This window comes from Pyxicephalus adspersus, chromosome 2 (assembly GCF_032062135.1).
Source record: "Pyxicephalus adspersus chromosome 2, UCB_Pads_2.0, whole genome shotgun sequence".
Classification (NCBI taxonomy): domain Eukaryota; kingdom Metazoa; phylum Chordata; class Amphibia; order Anura; family Pyxicephalidae; genus Pyxicephalus; species Pyxicephalus adspersus.
In genome coordinates this window covers 127087056-127109404 of record NC_092859.1, presented here as the reverse complement: position 1 = coordinate 127109404, position 22349 = coordinate 127087056, and the positions used below count along the sequence as shown (strand labels likewise).

At 38.6% G+C, this 22349-nt stretch overlaps 1 protein-coding gene across 1 annotated transcript in view; it reads right to left on the bottom strand.

Annotated features, from left to right (window-relative positions):
* CCPG1 (cell cycle progression 1) overlaps window positions 1–15383 on the bottom strand; it is a 33215-nt gene extending 17832 nt beyond the window's left edge. Inside the window, exons 1-4 of the mRNA XM_072402352.1 lie at window positions 15206–15383; window positions 5335–5400; window positions 2568–2679; window positions 2415–2482 (exon numbers count right to left, since the gene is read on the bottom strand). Of these exons, the coding sequence (XP_072258453.1) occupies window positions 2415–2482; window positions 2568–2679; window positions 5335–5394 (240 nt within the window). The 5' untranslated portion in view covers window positions 5395–5400; window positions 15206–15383. The remainder of the gene's footprint in view (window positions 1–2414; window positions 2483–2567; window positions 2680–5334; window positions 5401–15205) is intronic.
* Between the last annotated feature and the right edge of the window lie 6966 nt (window positions 15384–22349).

The following is a 22349-nucleotide window of genomic DNA, read 5'->3' as shown; positions in this document are numbered from 1 at the left end:
ATTTATTAACCTTAAACATTCTTGATATAAAAATTCATTTGAATGTTAAAAACATTTTCTCAATTAATACATCATAATCAACAATACAATAAATAAATTACAACAGATTTTTCTCTAATTTATGAAATTCTCTTGAGATTTTAATGTGACCTGCACTTGACGCATTTTGCCGTGCGGCTTCCTTTAGAAGGACTTTAGGATTATAACAAATTAAGTCAATCTCATATTCACAAATTTGATAGAATTCTGATTTATCAGTTAATCCATGTTTGAAATATATATATTTAGTTCAGAGAAAGAAAGTTTATTCATTGTATTCTACTCCCACCACATTTGTGCAGTGACAGACAAAGAAAACACCATACGTATGTTTAGTCTCACAGTTCTTTAGGTCACTTCTATCAAAATAGAGGGACAATAATTTATATCCTTCAAGAAGTGACCAACAGGATAATTTTCTCACACAATTACAGTATGCTGTTGCTGGGAGTGTAATATTAAATAATAGAACTCAGGTACGGAATAATATATGATCATTTTACCATTTTACCATGAAAATAATGTTCAATACATTTGCAATGTTGGGATTATTACAATTTCACAATATTATCATATAACGGATATGGTTGTGTCTAGAACCATGGAGATACTGGTGACAGTTTTCCAGAATACAAGCATTTTAGGATGTTTTCTGCTCTAAATGGGGGTGGAGTGGAAAGGTCTGTTCCCAGCACTGTGAATCATATTCAATACCTTTCTTACTGTTAGCATTTATATTATGATAATGAACTTGTTTTGTTACTGACCCAGTTATTATACCCAGCTATTTCCATTGGGTCACTCTTACAGTCAGTAAACTTGAAGGAAACAAGCCAATCGTACCTCCCCAACACAGCACAAAGATGTGTTATATTTCTCTGCAAGGCAAATAGTTTAGGCACTCTGTGTGTATGTTATGCAGAACTTCAGCAGTCTTTAATCATTTCAAGGTTGTCATGAAGTGATTAACCTAGTTAATGTAGAAAAACACATAGTACAAACATATGGCAGGCTTAGCAGAGAAGAAAACATACAGCAAGGTTAGAGGGCAGAGACAGATGTTGCAAAAAAACTAAGAGTTAACAACTCAAATGAGTGCTGAATGGAGCTTTATAGCAATAGAAAATTCTCGGCTTTACTTTCCAAGAACGTACAGCTTGCCTTATCATGTTACACAAAGCTTCCTGCAGTCCCACACACTGAATATTGGACTAACAGATCTGATTCAAGCCAGCACATGTCTATGTGTTATTCCTGATTGTGTCTTGCGAATTCACAAAAATCTGGGGTGAAAACCTCCAGCACATTAAATTTTATTTGACCTTTCATTGTGAAAGAAATTCATAAATGATTAGAAGGTAGTTTCAAATGGATCTATAGTCTAAAAGTAAGCCAAATAATTAACTGTGCTAAAAACTACATTGTTGAAAGACTGCAAATATAAAATAACTGGATCTCAGACAGGTGATCAGTTGCCACAGTGGACAAATTAAAGCAGAAATAAAGCAGGATATCGGTCACCTAAAACACTACTTTCAACAGGAAAACCTGGGATGTATGAAAGTGCCAAATAGTCATAGGAGAATAGTGTGACACTAACATACAATTAGAATTGTAAATGGGGGGGGGGGCAGCTTTTAGAAAAAGCCAAGTTTACAGATCATTAAATACACTATAGCTCTAAAAAATGAAGTAGTATGGGCAAATATACAAAGCAGCAAAAAGGTAATGGGATGCATAATAAGCGCTATATAAACACTGTTTAATAATAATAATAATAATGGGGTCAGCTGAAAGTTTACAAAAAAACTACGCCTAATGATAAAATCCAAGTTTGTGTGGGCAACCTTTATATATATATATATATATATCTCAATCAAATTCTCACAAATGATAGATACATTTATGGGAGATACATTTATTGGCAATTTGTTTATTTGATAATATTGGAAACTTAGTAACTGGTACATTAGTATTAGGAATATCCATAGTCAGTGTTTCCTTATCCAAGAGGCCTAAAGCAAAACAATTTTTGATTATATATAACTGTAGCACTAATAAAAGGGTGCACCTGACAAAAATATTTATGTTTTCAATACATTGAATGATATTTAATTGTGCAATGATACTGAGTTTTATGTTTTTACATGAAAAATTATAAACGTTTTAGACACAGACCACATAGTCTGATGGGTATAGGCAAGCCTACCAACCTCTGATATAAAACACACTTTGTTGTCTTGCAGTTCTAGAAAACGGTATTGTATATTACAATTCTTGTATATTTATGGACCAACACATACCCATATGCTGGTAGATTCAGTCACATGACAGTATTATTTAGCAATAGATATGTCTTTATAACACATACATACCTCCCCAGGCAGCAGATGTTCTTCTGACTTTATACTTTCTACAGCAGAATCCTCATTGATGAATGTATCTATACATGATTAAAAAAGAGACAATTGACCACTGACTGATCATATGATTTTTCTTGATTTATACTTTTAATAATTTTCTATTACCTGATATCTCTGCCGGGGAAAATGGCTGTAGATCTTCTACAAAGGTTGTACTGTGTTCTAAATGAAGGTTAGCTTCTCCAGTTTCTGAGTGCAGTGTCTCTATATCTGAACCCTAAAGACAGAAAACACATGCTTGTTACAATAAAAAGAATTCATATTGAAAATATTACGTAAGCTTTAAAGCTGGAAAAAATGTATTCTAAAAATGTAAATGTAGGAAATCCTTGTTTGAAGTAACCGCTGCTGTGCTCTCTTTTTAGGAAAGCCCTGTGCTCTGCTACCGTTGTCAGATATGACATTAAAATGTTTAAAGATATAGTATAAAAAAAGGTTCATAAAGTTAACACACATTTCTAACAATAACGTAAAAGTCCTGAACACACAACGCATTATTGTTGCTGACAATAAACTTTCCAGCGACTCTAGAAAAAATGAGTTTTGTATGCACAGGCTGTTCAGTTATAAATATACAGGAGGACGATCGAGTTGCTTCCTATTGCACTCCCATAAGAAAATACAGAGGTTGTCTGTGCTTGGTTGTTCATTGAGCGCCAGCCCAGGACAGACTGATAAACGACATTAGGGGGCTACTATACAAGTTCACCCTAAACAAATGATCGTAACTATAATCTAGTGTCTACATACCCGGATTCAAAGCACTGACAAGATACTAAATTGAACAATCATAATTAACTCTTTAGGAACATGGCTAGGAAACAGTGGCCCCTGTCTGGTCCAAAACCAAGTGCTATGCAGACCAATTAAATTGAGGATTCTGAAATGGAAAATCCCTTTTGAATTGTGAACAAAAGTAGAAGAAATAAAAACAATGTACCAAATAAATAATTAATCAAGCAGCAGCTATATGACTGAAAGATATGTCATGAAAGGATAGAGAGGTAAGTGCATATGCAATGCTGGCTACAACCCAGCACATATCAGGATAACAATCAAACCGTGCCTTGATTTTAGCAGTGCTTTGAAACAGAACATTTACTATTACACATTACCTAAGTAATTAGAAAACAACCCAAGTCACCCATGAACATGATTGTTTAGCTGTAGAGAGGTAACACAAGTTTAACTTAACACCTGTTCTTCCCTTTTTCAGCAGCTCCTAAAGATGTTCCTACTTGAATCCTAATCTAAAACGGAATCTGTTGTACCAAAAACTTAATAAAAAAGTGTTACATGCAATCACAGATGTAGCATTACAGTAAAACATGAATGTCATTGTACTGGCTCAGTGTATGAGACCTGGAGCACCAAGGAGAACCCTGCAGGGTAGGGAGGAAACTAGAAGCACATACAAGTCTGTCAAAAATAAATGGGTGTTTTAAAGGAATAAAATCATTCAGACTGTAAACTTGGAAATATGCCACAGAGAACAATTTCCGTATCCAGTCATTTACATTGTGACTTTTTATAAGTACTAAATTACATAAGTAAATGTGTATATTTCCAATTGTAATGGGGCAGGCTGAACTGGTATTGGCAGTCATAAACCATACACAGAAAAAGAACACCTAGAAGCTTTGCCCTCCCACTTTTATTTAGCAACACAGCAAGCTAACACAGTTTTTAGAGAAGCAGGGCCTGCATAGCATAGAATAAAACAAATAAATATTCGTTCATATGAGATTTAGGATATTTGTCAGGGATGCCTGGGCCTGTTTATGTTCCAGTAAATACCTCCAAACTCATTGAATGGTGCTTCATCCTCTTCCTTCATTCTCCTTCATCAAGATATTGATCCCAGTCATACTGATAAGGCTATATAGGAGTTTCTCAAAGCCAACTGGGCCAAGCCTGTCACCTGACCTAAATTTACCAGAGCATGGCTTCTTTATGCTGTAAAAGAAACTCAAAGTACAACACGCCCAGGACAAGCAGGGGCTCTGTAGAAGCTTGGCAGAGCATCCTCAGATATGACAGAACCTGGTGAAGTCCATGAAGCCGTCAATGCATGCAAGGGATATGCAACAAAGTACTAAACATGACTGCTTTAATATACTTACAATTACATGTAGTACCCAGGTTAAGGACATCCCACATAAGGATGACACCTGGAAACAAATGGCGCTTCCTTGCTTGCTGTGTGCAGGACTGGGGGTGGTTTGCATGACTTGCAGAAGAATTTATTTGCTAAACACAGCTAAGACTGAGCTCTTCTGCAACCTCTTGTAACTCTTTAATGACCAAGACAAACTCTGCTGTTGTTTCTTTTTGCTCCAGAAGTTAATGAATGTCTAGGCTCCATAAATTTTTTTTTTTTTTTGCTTTGTTTGTGATTAACTCACAGTGAGGATTTTATACAGTAACTGACACCGTGCTGCCTAATAATATGTTGAGACAAACATCTGTCCTAATTGCATTTATTAAAATAATGTACCTGTTCTGACTTACAAACAAATTCAACTTAGGAACAAACCTACAGTCCCTATCTCATATGTAACCCGGGGACTACCTGTACTTTGTTTCTAATCATTATGGTGCCCTGAAATGGAGAGGACTATGTATGAAACCTGTTGTCATTTCTACATGGTAAAACTAAAATGTATGGAATTGGCACTTTAATTGTCCCAAACAATGGACGGTACTGTAGCTCAGCTGGACAACTACACGCTGGGCTTTTTTCTATAATACTACTATATAATTTTACAGTGGACGAATAGGAAATTGTTGCATACTGTATTACATCTAATAAATAGCAATAGACATTATGTGCACATATTAAATTATAAAAGAACAAAGGATAATCACTTGCCTCGTGGTTGATAATTGTCCATCCACAAGATGATTCACTGTCACTGGAGTTTTCAGACATGTTTTCCTAGAAATACAGAAAAAGATGTTGTGAATACAGACTAACTTGGTCTGGAAAATGCTCAGATAAAAGGTCTGAACACACTTAAAAAGCAAAAGGACTCTATGGTGTATTATTGGAAGAGGTTTGTTTTGGTCATTATATTGAACCATTTGTAATGCTAATGCTTCTTTTCATTAAATTCCATGAAAATGAAATTATTACTTTTATTACATTTTCCCAAGAACTGGAGACAGCATTTTGCATTTCTATTTATCCTTTTGTAAAGGACAATCCAGACTAAAAGGGGTTGTATAATAATAATAATAAATTGAATTACTTTCCTTGAAATATACATGTTAGCTGTATTTGTAAAGTAACTACCTAACAATAAAAATATTTGTAAGCATATCCTATAGCTATGCCCTGCCTTTCACAGACCTTAAAAGTTATTGTATGCTTTTATCTAAACTTTGTTACCCTGCAGAGCTGTAGTCACTAACATGCAAAGGAAAAACATCTACAAGCAAGACAAAGGAAGTGAACCTCTCATTTCCTCTTCAGAATTAGAAATATAAACCTGCAATTTAAATTCTAACTCAAGCAAAACATTTTATTATATACCAAATAGTATAAATGTATTTTTGAATGTGTTAAAAGTGCTTTACTACTGCTAATAACCCAAACTCGGGCTTTAAGGTAATTTCTACCTACTATCTACTCCTAACAAACAATATAGATCACTACCAAGCACTCTTAAGTGGTCACAACACTTTTCTCCACTCTTTACCACTTATTACTAAACAATTAAAAATTATAAATTCTCAAAAACAATACCATTTTCCCAAAATGAAAAAAAATGTATTAACTATCTCTATATGTCCTTAACTTTTCTTGTCTAAAAACATCAAATAGGATATTATTATTATACAGTATTTATGAAGCACTTTACAAAGCCCATTGTCATATCACTAGCTGTTCCTCAGAGGAGCTCACAATCTAATGTCCCTACCGTGTTCATATCTTAATAATACAGTCCAAGGTCAATTTGGGGGGAAGCCAATTAACTTAACTGCATGTTTAAGGAATGTGGGAGGAAATCACTCATTGCATGTATTATATATGTATATTGTATAATGAATATTGAGTGTGCTGCCACACATCCACCCAACTAGTATGTGTATTCTTAAACGTATAGAACCACAATAAAACTGTAAATTAAACAAAAGAGAATGCTGCTTCATTACACAGCACAGTGGTGCAGATCTCAGTCTGAAATACCCCCCTAACCAGAGCTTCAATTAACAACCCTCACATTTCCAGAGCAGATAAGCACTGTGCAGATTGGGCTGAGGATACTAAATTTTGTGAGCACTATCAATACGAAGATGCATCTTCTTACAAGATTTGGGATCCACAGCTTCCCCAGGAAAGCTCAATCATGTCACCCTTGGGGTGTAAGGAAAGCAAGTTTTGTATTGTTTTCCTATACAATACTTTTTTTACATAACTATTGCATTCTTACATTGAGGGTCTGAGAAGATGAATGAGCCAAGCCAATAGAGTTAAGCTGCGTACACACTACCAATAGTTATCGTTGGAAACGAACGACCGATCATCCGAAAATCGTTCACAAAAAAGGTAACCAGCAACTTACCAAGGACACCGACGAACGAAAATTGTCGTTGGAAATAAACGACCGTCACGGCGGATGATCGTTCACTATCTATCATGTGTGCGGTCGTTCAGTGATCTTGCATGTTTCTGCAATACACTTTCTCCTTTACATGTCACTCCCTGCATCGTTCAAATGATTGTATCTAGCGTGTGTACACTATTGGTGGATTATATTTGAACGATGGTATCGTTACAGCATGTACAGAATTGTGCACATTACGATCGTTCAAATATAATCGCACTCGGTTGTAATTGTTCGTCTTCTAACGATAATTTCTGGAAGTGTGTACCTAGCTTTACAATGTGCAAAATACCTCAATATTTTATCCTAGCCCAGCATCTGTAAATTTGATTAGTATAAGGATAGTGTCACAAAAGACTGGAGAATAGATGGATCTGTCAATTACAGCTGTTATTTTTTAATTACTAATGTGGTCAAAAAATGGTGACAGAAAAAAAAAAAAACATTAAAGGCTTTCATTTCAAACTCCAGCATCTCTAAAACACATCACAGAACATCCCTTTGTTCAAATTTACACTTTTGGTTTCACTGACATACAATCATTTTGTTTCAGCCTGCAGCTATGAGCGCCAAGGAACAACGAGGCCTTAGATTCTCACAACATCTTTCATCTTTCACAGATGGATATGGCAGTATGCATGCAATAGCACTTTGACTCCAACACAACACAACCTGCAAAGCACTCCATGAATGCCAAAGCAATATAAGGACGGTGTCTGCTTTTGGTCGCAAACCAAAGAACTACTGGCTAGAAAGCAGATGCTGTACTCAACTGATCAACCAGGGTTACGTAGTACTCTAGGTCTCCGGTCACCAACCGCTGATCTACAAGAAAATTTTGGTGGTCTGCGGCTCTAGCTGGTGTGTCTCTCCCCCCCTGCATGCGTGGGCCAAAAATGTCATCGTCCGTGACAACCAAAAGATTGGCGACCACTGCTCAATATACTTGCTAGGGGTTCCTTAAGCAATAGGCAATTTGTGCTTTTTAGGTCAGTGACACCAATGACCTTTTAAACTATCTGTAAGGGTGATATTCCTTCTACTGACCAGCAATGTATGGCATTCTTCCCACTGACCACCACACTAATGTACTGTGAGTTGTGAATATAGTAATTATATAGTAATAAGTAATTATATAGTAATAAGACCTGAAACTTATTTCAAGGGTCCCCACATATTAAAAAGGTTGAGAAAGGCCATCCAAGCCTGTAACTGCCAACATGTATCAGGATATGGTTAAAGTCTGAAACACATCTTGAGCAGTACATGGCAGGGTACTGATGGAGAAGATTTGTCCCACAGTATGCCTACGTCAAAGGACGAATAATATAGTAAAATTGTTTTCTGTGCTGTAATTTCCCTTCCCGGGCCTGATGTCATGTACACATACAAGGACTGTTTGACAAGTAGTGAGCCTAACATATAAATAATGAAAATATTTGTAAAAACTCTGTAAATTATTAAAATATAAAGCCTCAGATGAAATTTGACCAAAAAGTATACTATATGTTTTTTTTAAAACAACAAATTTAAAAATCGTTTGTTGGTGATTTTTTTTACTGATGGAGAAAATTAAGCACAGAACGGTCATCAAATTCCTTCACCTAAAGAGCCTAAACACTAAGATCCATAAAGAGATGCAAGAAGAAGATGATTCTCTTCTTATTCCACTGTCAATAGATGGGTTGTCATGATCAAACAAGGTCGAAAAAGCCTTTGTGATAAAGAAAGGCCTGGAGCACCCAAAGTTGTCACAACCCAGGAAATGATTGACAGTATTCACAATATTGTCCTACAAGACAGAAGACTGACCACCAGAAGCATTGCTAAGAATGTGGGGATTTCAAATGAAAGAGTTTACCACATTCCTACTAAAGAACTTGGAATGAGAAAACTTTCTTCAAGATGGATTCTGAAACTTCTGACTCCTGACCAAAAGAGAGAACGGGTGAGATGCTCCCGAGTTTTTCAACAAAAATGAGCAGCAATTTCTTGAAAATTTCATAACAATGGATGAGACTTGGATCCATCACTTTGATTCAGAGACAAAACAGCAGTCTCAACAATGGAAACACAAAGGTTCTCCTACCCCAAAGAAGGCAAGGATCACAAAGTCCTCAATGAAGGTCATGGCCTCTGCCTTCTGGGATATTCATAGTGTAGTGATGATTGACTTTCTTGACAAGGGTCACACAATCACAGGGACTTATTATTCCACATTAATAAGAAAGTTAAGGAGGAATTGAAGGTGAAAAGATGGGACACTCAGGACAATGCACCTGATTTACATTTCCTAATGCAATATTAATTACAGAGCTGCATTGCTTTATATCTCTCTAGTTTAGCTAAGAAGGATAAATGTACTTTATTTACATTTATCATTTAATGTACAGCTGTCATAAAACAGTGTAAGTTACCATTACTTCTAAAGGATCTTATTTTCTTTGCTTTAATTTTGCTGCTTTCTGAGTCACTGATTTGGGATAAGAGAACACATTCAGATATTTTTCTCATTTAGAGCATGCATGTTCCTGGTCTCTAACACAATCAGTCATATAACATTCTGAAGGGGGTTAGCAATGACAGCCATTATTGTCTTCCATGACAGATAAACAATAAAACAAATATGTCTGTTATTTTAACCTTTTAAAAGAAAATATCAGTTTTGAAGATGTAATGCCAAACTTGTGTAGTCAGTTTACTGTAATACCTGTTGCTGCTAAAATCTGTTTTGTGTGCATCTCCCCTATCATTGATCTATACCTGAGCTTGAAAATTAGCCCTGTGCCCCAAAGAACCCCAAAAATACATGCTCAGTTTGGTGTAAAGAGGAAACTTTTCTAGATCAGCAGTCAACAACCTTTCAGACCTCACAGACCACTAAATTTATAATTTTAAATACTGTGGACTATTAATATGAATTTTTTTTTAAAAGAATAATGCATTTGTGAAATAACGATCAGAGAACCTCCATTTTATTAATATGAAATGCACCTATTAGGTATAACAAAATTATAAATGCTTATGTAATCATAACAAAATCTTTAAAGCTTGTTTAATAGTAACAAAATTAATAAATACATTATACATTCTTAGTGTGATATTTGTTTCTGCTTGTTTGAAATACATTTATGGATTTTTGACTGCGAGACAGAATCGTTTTTATTTCACCCTGAGACCGGTACCGAGTTTTAATTGCCGTCACAGATGAAAATGTATTTTCGCACAGTGTCCAAATTTTTCTCTGGACCACCAAAATTTTCTTGCAGACCCACGGTTGGCAAAAGCTGTTCCAGATTACAAGGAAACTTGTGCTGCTCTTAGCACACTCCTAACTTTACACAAGAACAAAACACGGGCACAGGTCCATTTAGCTTTACCCATGCCCTATTGGTGCTTTAATAGTTCATGTAAACGGGCTGTCAATACGCCACAATGGGTCTAAAATCAGACATGTATTATTTTCTTCTGATGTATTGCACCACAATGTGTGGCAGGGCACTACTTCTACTTCTATGTGTACTACCTTTGTGCATTTTATTATTATTACACAGTATTTATATAGCACCATCATATTACCCAGCGCTGTACAAAGTCCATAGTCATGTCGCTAGCTGTCCCCCAAAGAGGCTCTCAATCTAATGTACCTACCTTAATCATATGTCTTTAATACAGTCTAAGGTTCATTTTTTTTTTGAGGTGGGGGGGTAGCCAATTGACCTAATTGCGTGTTTTTGGGATGCAGGAGGAAACTGGAGTACCCAGAGAAAACCCACACAATCACAGGGAGAACATGCAAACTCCATGCAGATAGTGCTCTGGCCAAGATTCGAACTTGAGACCTAGTGCTGCAAAGGAGTGCTAACCTCTGAGCCACAGTGTACTACCTTTGTGCATTGTAATGAATGTTCACACTACCCCTACATATTGGTGTAAATAGGCCTATACACTGCCCAGCTTTGCACTGCTCTGGCAAGTTTTATATTAGCTTTTACTTCCAGCACCTGAGTTGTATTGCTTGGCAATAATGAAAATCTCCACACATGTTTGAATAAGCAGCATTCATTACAATGATATCTGGTGATCCTTCTATGAAAGTCAGGTGGGCAAAGCTCTGTTGATGGCACCCAATTGTTTTTTCTTTTCACATAAGCTACCGATGGACATTACCAGATGACACTTCCACACAAATCAGGAGATCAGGGTTTACTACTATGAACGAAAGATGACAAGCATCCAATGAATTCATTCAGAAAAGGAGTGGTTGCAAAGAGGCTGCATGAAGTCAGCAGTCCAAATATCCAAAAAAAAGAACAAAAGTGAAATATAAATTTCATAGGAACAAGAAGAGTGACAGCAGAAAAATAATAAAGTGTTCCTCCAGCCTCACCTATTTTATTTCCATCTATCTTAATCCAGCCTTGTATTCATATGGAACAGGGGTGGGAAACCCGCAGCTCCTTGTTGTGGCTGGAGGATGGAGGATCCCCTTCCTCCCTTAGACACTGTGGAGGGGGATTCCCCTTCCGGTGTTCTAACAAAAACATTTACCCGTGAAATAAATCTACCAGGGGGAGTGTACAATGACGTCATAGGTGTAGGTGCAAGTGAGGGACATCTGTGACTAACACCCCCTAAAATGTTATCGTTAGGCCATCATCAGAACACAAGAACTCTGCCCATCAAAAAAATCTACCCTGTTACTTAGTACTGGAGGCTTCAAGCACCTGAACCCCAATTTCTCCCCTGGTAGATTTATTTCATGGGCAGATTTTTTTGTTAGAACGCGTCATCTGTGGTGGGCGGAGCTATCGGCACGGGACTCAAGGGAGTCCCATCGAGGCGCATTATTGCACCACGTTGGACACGGGACTGCATACATATAAGGAGAAGCAGCTCCTTCATCTTACACAGAAACGCTGATACTAAGGCTGGAGACACATAACCTCACGAATGGGCAGCAGAATTCAAATGTAGGTTTCGTAAGATTTAATCCAACAATGTAATATTTGATAGGCATAATTGTGTGTAAACATTTGATATACATAATTATGTAGGCTATATAATAATTTATTTACGTAACTTTATATTATTACTATATATATTTAATCACTTTATTATCTATTTATCAATTACCAAATAAATTACATAGTAATTCGGAAAACTAATTATGATTGCTGGACTTTAAAATATAAAAGTAAATACAAGAAAGAGCTGATTACTTTAATCATGAGTATATTAAATCCAGCGAAATACAATAAATATTGCACAAATTCATAAAATAAATCATGATACTAGGGGCATAGTTGTGTTTTATTCATTTCAAAGTAGGCCTACACATGCACACTGCAGGTAAAATTAATAAAACTTTATAGGCTGTGTAATGTTTTGCGGCTCCAGACTATTGTTCCTTAGTGGAAGAGGGGTCAAAATGGCTCTTTTGATAGTAAAGGTTGCCGGCCCGATAAAGAATATTGTATAGAACTAGAAGCAAAAAAACAAATGCTGTGATAAATACATAGAAGTATCTCTTAGGGAGGCAAAGAAACACGCAGCATCTGAGAGTCACAAGATTAACACGCCTTTAGGAGGAGTCCGTCAAGTTGCCTTCTAATTGCAGACTAACGCTAAACAGCTATAATTATATCACTAGAGGCTAAAACTCTGTGCAACTCCATTCCTACAGAAGCCTGCTCCCAGGGAGAGGAACATGTCCTAGCATCTTTAAATGCTCATAACTAAAGCACAGACCTCTAATCAGCCCGGCTGTGTTCTTCCTGAGGGTGATGCAATAATGTGAAACAAGCAGCATCCTCATTGATTGTACTGTGCATCAACAAGTGTTTTGTGTGTTTGTAGTCTGTCACAGGAACAATAACCAGAACTGATCCTTGTGTGTCTGTATTTGTCTTGATCACATGCACACCATTCACATGTATCCCCTGCCTAATTCGAATGCTTGTAAACAAAGCTGATGAAATAGTGAATTAATTCTGCAATGTTTGTGCACTTGGGAGGCTGTAATATTCATTTACCACACAGGAAGCCAGATCTGCGTCTCATGAAAAGACACAGGAACCTGCTCTTCCCCAGCAGCATGGTTGCCAACCTTACAGTGTCTAGAGACAAGTTACTGCTGTGCTGGAGCAACCAACTAAAGTTATGAATACAGGCCCTCTAACCCAACATATTCCAGGCAAAGTTACAGGAAAAGCTTCCCTATAAAACCCTAATTTCACCTGCCCAGTACGCCTCTGCCACCTTTTCCTCCAGCACAGCCACTGCAAAATAGCCAGTGTTGGCTGGTACTGGAGGGAGCAATGTTGTGTATATGAATGGCCAGGGAGAGGAACATTTAGAGAGAAATTTAGAGAGAAAAGGGAGCTCTGTGATTGGCCAAGAAGAGAAGTAGCATTACCAAATAAGTGGCATTGGTGGCCATTGAGAAAATTGCCCCTATAAAGTGGTTGTCAGATACCAACTTTACAGACAGCTAAAAGATCACAGGCATCATGCCATGTGTTCTGCCAAATGGTCCTGGACCCAGAAATAGACAGAAATATGGGAGGTCAATCAGAAACATCTCAAAGAAGCCCCAGTAACCTTTGGAGGAACCCCAGTTGAGAATGGCTGAGCTACAGAGTTAAAAAAAACTGTAAAACGTTTACTGAAAATGAAAAAACATTTAAAGCCTACCTAAACTCAGAATTTTCACTTTACATATAAGGGTAAAAACCCTTTTACCTATTATGAAAATTCTGTTTGTGTTTTTTTATTTTTTTTTTTAGGTGCAACACCCAAAAGAAATAGGAGCACAAAGCCTCCGGGATACCTACGTCATGCATCCTGGGAGCCTCTTGGGTGCTCCTTCTGCGCCCTAAAGGAGCCCTTTTGTCAAAAGGGAGAATGTGCAGTGAGATTGGCAAGTTTTTTTCCCAAACCTAGAAGAAGAAGAAACTGGAACAGGAGAAGATGGTGCCCCGAAGACAGATACTGGGATGATGCGATGGTAGAAACCTCCGGACTGATCAACTGCTCTGCGGGATTGAAGGCAAGTGAATTTTTTTTTTGGGGCAGTTTTGAGTTTACTCTTTCTTTAAGACTAAAACAATCCTGATCCATGCTAAGTAATAATAAGTCCTAATCAAGAACAAATAGGGTTTCTTCTTTGTAGACAGGAGTCTATCTATAAAATCCAGCCAATAGTTATGCTGACTCTTTTGGGTGTTTTACCTATTTTCCGGTCCATCTAAAAACCTGTGAGAACAGATCAAACAGTAAGACAGGTGGCTGTCACCAGGGAGGACTCGGAGACAATAATTACAGCCCAACAAAGGTTCCAACCTTCCCCCCATTGCAATGACAAAAGTGCTTTGCTGCATTCTGTGCCCCCATAGAAGATTCACCTTCAGCGTCTGCAGTAAGTGAGGGGAATCTAATGTCATTATTACAGTCTATGGACAGTTTCTGAGGGGACGCTGATTAACCTAACTGCAAGTTTTCGGGACAGGAAGGAAACTGGATCACCTGGAGGAAACCCACGCAGACACAAGGAGGACATACAAACTCCTGGCAGATAGTGTTTTGCCTGAGATTTGATAAGACTATCTATGCTTCTCTCCCTACAACACTCCACCAAAAACTAAAAAAGTTTTGGCTTAAGTTTTGGCTAACCTTGCAGAAAATTATTAGATGATCAGAATGCAAAATAATATAAAACATATGGATTTTATATTTTTCTATTCATTCTTTCCAGGGTTGCTTAGAAGAAACAAGCATGCAGCCAGTGAAGTCAGAACCCCTGATTTGCATACATGTGCTAGGTATACAGATGATCTCAGCCTAGGCCTATGAGGTCAGCAATGACAAGCTCTTATCCAAGGAATCCCAGGATTGTCATTAGACAACAGAGACAAATCTACAGATCCAGCTGCTATGGCTGGAAGTCAGGGCCAGTCAGGACAAAGATCCCCCACACACAACTGGCCCCCAGACAACTCCCAGGTAGGAGTCTACAGATTCTGAAGGCCAGGTGACCCAGTGACAACACAATAGAGGCCAATAGCAGGCGCGCAGACAACCCCCAGCCCCTCACACCCCCAGGAAGACCCGTACACCACAACAGCTATTTACCACCGTCAGGCAGACAGGCCCTGGGGACCCCCAGGTTTCGTGTTTGCATGTGCCGGGATATAAGACTCTTTTCCTCCGCCCGCCGCTCGGTGTCACCTCCAATCCCCCAGCGAGTGACGTCTGAGCAAAAACAACTGCGAAGCCACCCGGTCCAGAGGCAGCTGACAGACGAGGAGGTCCCTAAAAACTGCGAGCTATGCCGGGAATTGTAGTTCAGTCTCACCTCTGTAGTACTATACACCGTGTCGCGCACTACATTTCCCAAGAGGCAATAGGTGAAGAAGACTCCGGTTGTCAACAAAGGGGAGGGACTGGAGGGTGGTGACAATGGGTTGGCAGAGTTACTATGGAGACAGCACCACATACAGCACGGAGTCGGGGCTACAGGTGGATGTACAGTCTGCTCCCAAAGCACAAGGTAATAAGACTGGGGGGGCAAAGGCAACACAATGCAAGGCAACGCACAATTTGTTATATTAAAGTGACATAAAAGTTACAGGGGTGTTATGGTACACTGGGCATTGGAGGGGACTTTATTCTGAATAGTACACAACAAACTGCACTTGGTTCTGTGCATTGCAATAACACATACTGCACATTACTACACATAGAGAAAAAAGCTTGCTTTATTTGCATGCGTTGTGGTAACCTGCGTTATAACACTGCGCAGTAATGGACAAGCAATGCGTTGTGGTGCCATTTATTTCCAATGCACCCTGCAATTACATCGCATTATATGAGCTCTGCAATGCACCACAACTCTTAGATGGGTACCAACAACACATTGCTATCCCATGCAAACCAATGGGCTGCTACAATATCCTCCCTGGCCGTATTCCCGAGTGTGGCTCGGAGTGGATTTTCCATACCAAAAGCGATGTCTAGCATCTTCTTCCCCTGCCTATGCCGACCGGGCATCGTCAGGCTACACAGGGGCTGTCCGCCATCTGTGTCCCTGGTGGGTGAACGTTGGGGACGCAAGGCCAGGGGAAGCAGATGCCGGCCGGGCATGAGAGGCAGGACCATGGGGATGGTAGGCGGGACCGGGCGGGAAATTTAAAATAATGAGGATTTTCAAATGTACCGCATTTAGATATAAAAATCCTCATTAATCATACCGCCAGGGAGGTTAATGCATATGCAGCAACAAATTACTGAGCCTCAATCTAGTTTTCCCATCCATTTTGGTGCGTGTTGCGATATGTTGGCGGTTAACACAACACAAGTTGTGGAATATTGCATAGTAACAAGTGTGTGATATTGTAACAAATCACACCACAGAACTCTGAGGGGGCTAAAAAATAAATAGTATTAAACAGAAGATTACTATAGACATTAAAAATAATGAAGTGACCTCCAATGAATAGTATTTAAGGTATTTTCATTGTTATGTTGTATTGTAACATCCTTCTACCATGAACAGGGCCTTAACAACAGCCTGCGACATCCCTGTATAGTCACATGACCTGTAGGTAGGAGATAGCGTTACAAATAGCTATTGTGGTTTGTTTTGTTTTATCTCTTTGGTGTCAAACTTTTGATGCTCTGCCAGTAATCAGTTTGGCTAGTACAGCTGGGCAGCACGTTGGCTCAGTGGTTAGCACTTTGCCCTTTGCAGCGCTAGGTCCCAGGTTCGATTCCCAGCCAGGCCCCTATCTGCATGGAGATTCCAGGTTCTCCCTGTGTCTGCGTGCGTTTCCTCCCACATCCCAAAAACATGCAGTGATGTTAATTGGCTTCTCCCTAAAAATTGATCTTAGACTACATTAATGACATATGACTATGGCACGGACATTGGATTGTGAGCTCCTTTGAGGGACAGCTAGTGACACAACTATGGACTTTGTACAGCGCTGTGTAATATGATGGCACTATATAAATACTGTGTAATAATAATAATAATACAGCTGAGGACACCACAAGCCACACAAAGAGTGCTGCTGGGTCATGTGTTGGACTCCAAGGCTACAAAGTTTATTAATTTTAAACATGATTTTTATAGCGCCAACATATTACCCAGCAATGGACATAAAATAGGGGTTGCTATTGACAGGCAGATACAAAAAAATGAAACAGGAGTAGAGGTTCCTGCTCAGAAGAGCTTCCAATCTACCTGTCCCCAGAGACCACAAAACTCCTTGTATATGCTCTTATCATCTCTCGTCTGAACTACTGTAACCTCCTCCTCTCTGGTATTCCAATAACCCGACTCTCTCCTCTACAATCTATTATGAATGCTGCAGCCAGACTCATCCATTCTTCCCACCGCTCCTCTTCTGCTGCATCTCTTTGCTCCTCATTGGCTTCCAATTCACCTTAGAATCTAATTCTAATTCAAATCCTGTGCTTTGCCTTTAAATCCCTCCACAGTTATTGTCACACTTACTTTTCTGACCTGGTAAAGAAAATACTCTCTCTGCGGCTCTCTCCGCTCCTCCAATGACCTACTAATGACTTCCTCACTCATAGCCTCATCACACGCACGGCTCCAAGACTTTTCTAGAGCTGCCTGTGTCATGTCTGTATCTGTCTGCCATTTGGAACCCCTATTTAATGTACAGCTCTGCATAATATGTTGGCGCTATATAAATCCTAAATAAATAATAAAAGTAGTAAAATATCTGAATACCCAGCCAGAATATAATCATATTGTAGAAATTCCTTTATGCCACTTTTTCTCTTTTAACCGCAGCAGCAAAAGTCAAAGCTGTATTTGAATTAGTGACTCCCTTCACTTCCACTAGTATGTTGAGAACATTGCATGCTTTGTATGGTGCGGCAATGTTTTTTTTGCTCTTATAGAGATCTACAAGTGGATGTATAGACACAGTGCACCATCATGTTTAGCATCAGTAAAGGGAAGGAGGATGCACCTCGGAACCGCTTTTGTATCCTCTTCTTTACTGTCATGGCCAAAACTGCACCCCCGTGTTCTCAATTTTCTGTTTGCTTTTTCAGCATGCCAAAGTTCTTCTACATCTTTACTAAACTGTAGCTCATGTATAGGGGATTATTTTATTTCCCCAAGTTAAGTGCATAGCCTTATAATTTTCAGCACTAAATTGTTTTTGACATTTATCACCCATAAATCAATGTAATATTGCCTGCTGACAATGTACATTTATAGTCCACACGGGTACATGCAATACTCCAGGAATCTAAATGCATTGCCCCAGTGTTCTTGCTTTAGGGCTTGATTTGTATCTTTGCATTTCTGTTTAATGCTTTCCCTATTGAAATCAATAGAAACACATCAAAGCACATGTCAAAGAGTCTTCTTGCACATGAACACTTAATGACGCACGTCAACTTTCATTAACACACATTAATATGAGTTATGACGCACTGACATTGAATACCAAGTACTTTGTGAACTACATTAAAAATGTACATTAATACACAGTGATATTTATATCTAGTACTACAATTGAAAGAGAAGAATGTATAGTTTAGATACTACAACCTTTATATTGAATTCAATTACTGATCAGCTACTTGTGTATTTTAGTCACAGAAAACATGTCTTCCTTGGAAGGTCAAATGCCAACTTTAGAAATGGATAAAGAACAAATCAAGGCAACTTGTACAAATCCTGGTAATCCTGTATTCTCCTGTACAACAAATCCAAAAACAACTTCCAGCGGTGTATTCCAGACCAAACCAAGCAGCATCCTGTTCAGAACAACCTCCAGTGAATATGGTGCACTGCGTCCTACCTACGAGATGGCTCCATGTTATCACTACCCCGTTTCTCAGAAGTTCTCCGAACACCTTGGTACTTGTGGGATGTACCGAAATCACTCACTAAACACAGCCACCGATAGAAGCAGAGTACACAACTGTATAAACCTGCACAATACGTTATAGCCATGTGTTGTTACTCAATATTGTCAACCCAAATACCAAAGAATATGAAATGTAATACCCAAAGTATGATTTCTATAATAAAACATTTTGCTAAACCTTACTTATTTTATGATATTTCATACATTTCCATGACAGCGAGAGGATAATGCTATAAATTCTCCCTTAACTGTACACTGTGGCCCACCCATTCAGAATATTCAGGCTGTGGTTTTTAGGAACCAAGTCCCACAAAGTTTTCTTTGCAATTTTCAGGTATGCAGCGGATAAAAGCTGTCCATAGGCATTCAGTACCAGTACGAGTATGTACATACACTGGATAATTATTGACCAATGACAAATGACTGTGACGTAGCGGATCACTAAATGACCAACTGGGTCCCATGAATAGGGTGCCTTCCGATCATCCTCTCTATTGAGCTGAACAGTGCTGTGTGCACAGCGCTCATTTGTTTTACAGTCACTGGAAACTATAACAAAAGATTGTTTCCAGCAATGTAAATGTCACATACAGTATGTACATAGTTATACATGTAGGAACAATTATGCTATCTCATATGTTTGAGGCAATTTCTTTTTTAAACAGGAATACACTTGCCGCACTAGGTAAATAGAAAGGAGGGTGGGGGGATGTAGTCTTGTGCCATCTTTCCTTAAAGCGGAACTAAAGTGAAAATAAAAAAATGACTCCTTTACTTGTGCACATCCGTCAATACCCCTGGAGCGGTCTTCCATGCGGTCCCGCGTTATCCTGGTTTCATGCTTTAACCTGTAGCCAGCTTCTTCCTTTTCTCTTCTTCTACCTACACAACCCGATCTTGCACTGCACAGACACAAGATCGGGTGATGTATGCTGCTGTAGTTGTAAAAAAAGTGCCAATTCCATTGTGCATGTGTGAGATCGGCATCTTTCTTTTTTCAATGACAGAAAAGTCCCTTTTGCACTTGCCCGAGATCAGGCATGCACAGGAGTAGCCCAAGGCTCCTGGGATTCGTGACATTTTCACTCCTATTCACTCTTTAAAGCTGCAGCTGTATTTCTATATTTTTATATGAATGTGTTTTAAAACATCATGACATCTGATTTTCAAACAAGTCCGAAATGAAGGAGAAGAAAACCTGGCTAAATAAATGAAACAAAAAACTGTTATTTTGGGGTACTTATTGATCAGTCCGGCACAATGTCTCTGTGGAATTTTAGCCCTTCCTCCATACAGATCAGCTTCAGTCCTTGGATAGTGGTGGGTTTCTTCACATGAACCGCTCGCTTTAGGTCTTTCCACATTTTAAATGCAGAAAGGTTAGGTAAACACAGGTAGTGTTTGGTAAGCACTGGTACATCCTAATATTCTCATTTGTTTGTTGTAAGGTAATTTGTTTAATAGTTTGAGATAAGGTAAATAAAAACTGCTTTTTTTGGTACCCTAAAGTGGGTGCTCTCAAATCAAGTGTGGTTTTCACATTTCCCCTGCAAGTCATGTCTTTGAATAGGGTAGTCAAATTCACACCAGAACACTTTGGGCTCCATTTATAAAACAGGGAATCAGACATTCCCATTTTGATAATTCAAGGGCAGTGTTTAAGGGAATGTCAGATTGGAAATTTTCTATTTGGGGCACTTTCTGTGTCAACTGTCTGAAAGAAAATTTATGCTTACATTGGAAAGATACTTTCTCACTTCCTGTTTAGTCCAAAGTACCCAACACAAATGGCAAAAAAAAAAATCACACTGACAGCAAATTACCACTTTTAGAATTTCAGCTGTTCGGACCTTTTGTGAGTAAACAAGGCAAAAATACAAAACAGAAGGAGTTTTTTTTTTTTTTTATTACCAGAAGACGTAAAAACACAAGCATAAAAAAAACAATAATTAGAACAGAAACGTATGCATTAAGAAAATGTCATAATCAATGAGCTGATATGGAGCCTTGGATAATGTCTCGAATCTTCTGAGCATCAGATTTCAGTGTAGGGTTGGTAGAGTCGATCTTAAGGGCAGCTTCATAGTCTTGTAATCCTGTCAGATACAAAATAAGAGTTTATTAAAATTTACACACACTCTAACACTGCAGTACAAGATGTAGTTAGTATGTTGCCTTTTTCTGAGCAAAAATGAGCAAAAATACAGTATATAGTAAATATGATACTTATTTTCTCCATGGCGTTTCAACCTAAATTTTCTGGTCCTCATTAGGAAATTGACCAAACAAATTATGAATTGACTTGGACTTTACCTGTACTTTATACGGTGCTTCTGTGTTCATTCCAGAAATTATTTTAACCTGGGTGGGATAAAACTGTAGGTGGGTTGCAGCCCCTCTATTGTCACTTAACTTTTCAGTAACCACCCAAAACAGCCTGATGGTTACTGAAAAGTGAGTGGTTTGCCCGGCTAGAGAACACTGTTGCTTCCACAGGAAGAGCACAAAAGCCTCATAATTAGATGTATACTGCAGTAAATCACCTTAATAAATAAAACACCGTAAACATCAACGCAATGAACAAGGAAGGACAGAGCTGCATCTGGGAGAAAAAAACCCTTGCTACAGTGCTCCCATGGCTGGAGATCTGAAGGTAAAAAGTCAGAATCAGCCACAGCACCCAGAGATGTGTCATAACCTTGCAAAGATATTCACTGTAAAAGTGTCAGTCTGGAAGCATGGACAGGTCTGTGTGTTCTCCTTGGGAATAAATACTTGGGCCTGGTCTGACCCTTATGGGTCCCCTGAACTCCCATGTAGTTTCAGTGCTCAGTACTGGATTTCATCATGTCAGGGCAAGAGTCTGCTGGGCAGAAGGATAACAATATTGTTTATAAACAACCCACACACCCTATCCCTGCTCCTCCTCACTTGTACCTTCATCAAGTTACAAGGCTATGGGGGAGGAATCAGGGGAAAAGCTCACTCCTCTGATATCTCAGTGCATTATAGTGCATTATGACACATGGTGTTCTTGGGTGCACAGAAAGAGAAATTTCTTTCTGCACTGCTCATTTCTCTTTCACCCAACTTAAAAAAAAAGAACTGAGTGATTATGTCATTGGTAATTAAACCATTTAGGCATTAGGATCTGGCTGTTTATTTTCTTTTTGGAAAATAAAATGCCGGCAGTCATGTTAGCATTGGGAGATGAATTAATGGGAGGTTTGTGGTGGTGGTGGTGGTGGTGGGGGGGAATCCTGGAGTTACGAAAATATTCTATTTACATGACACTGGCTATATCATATAATTAAAGGAAATTTCAGAAAAAAACGTTCCAGCTTTAAGAGCTCTGTTTG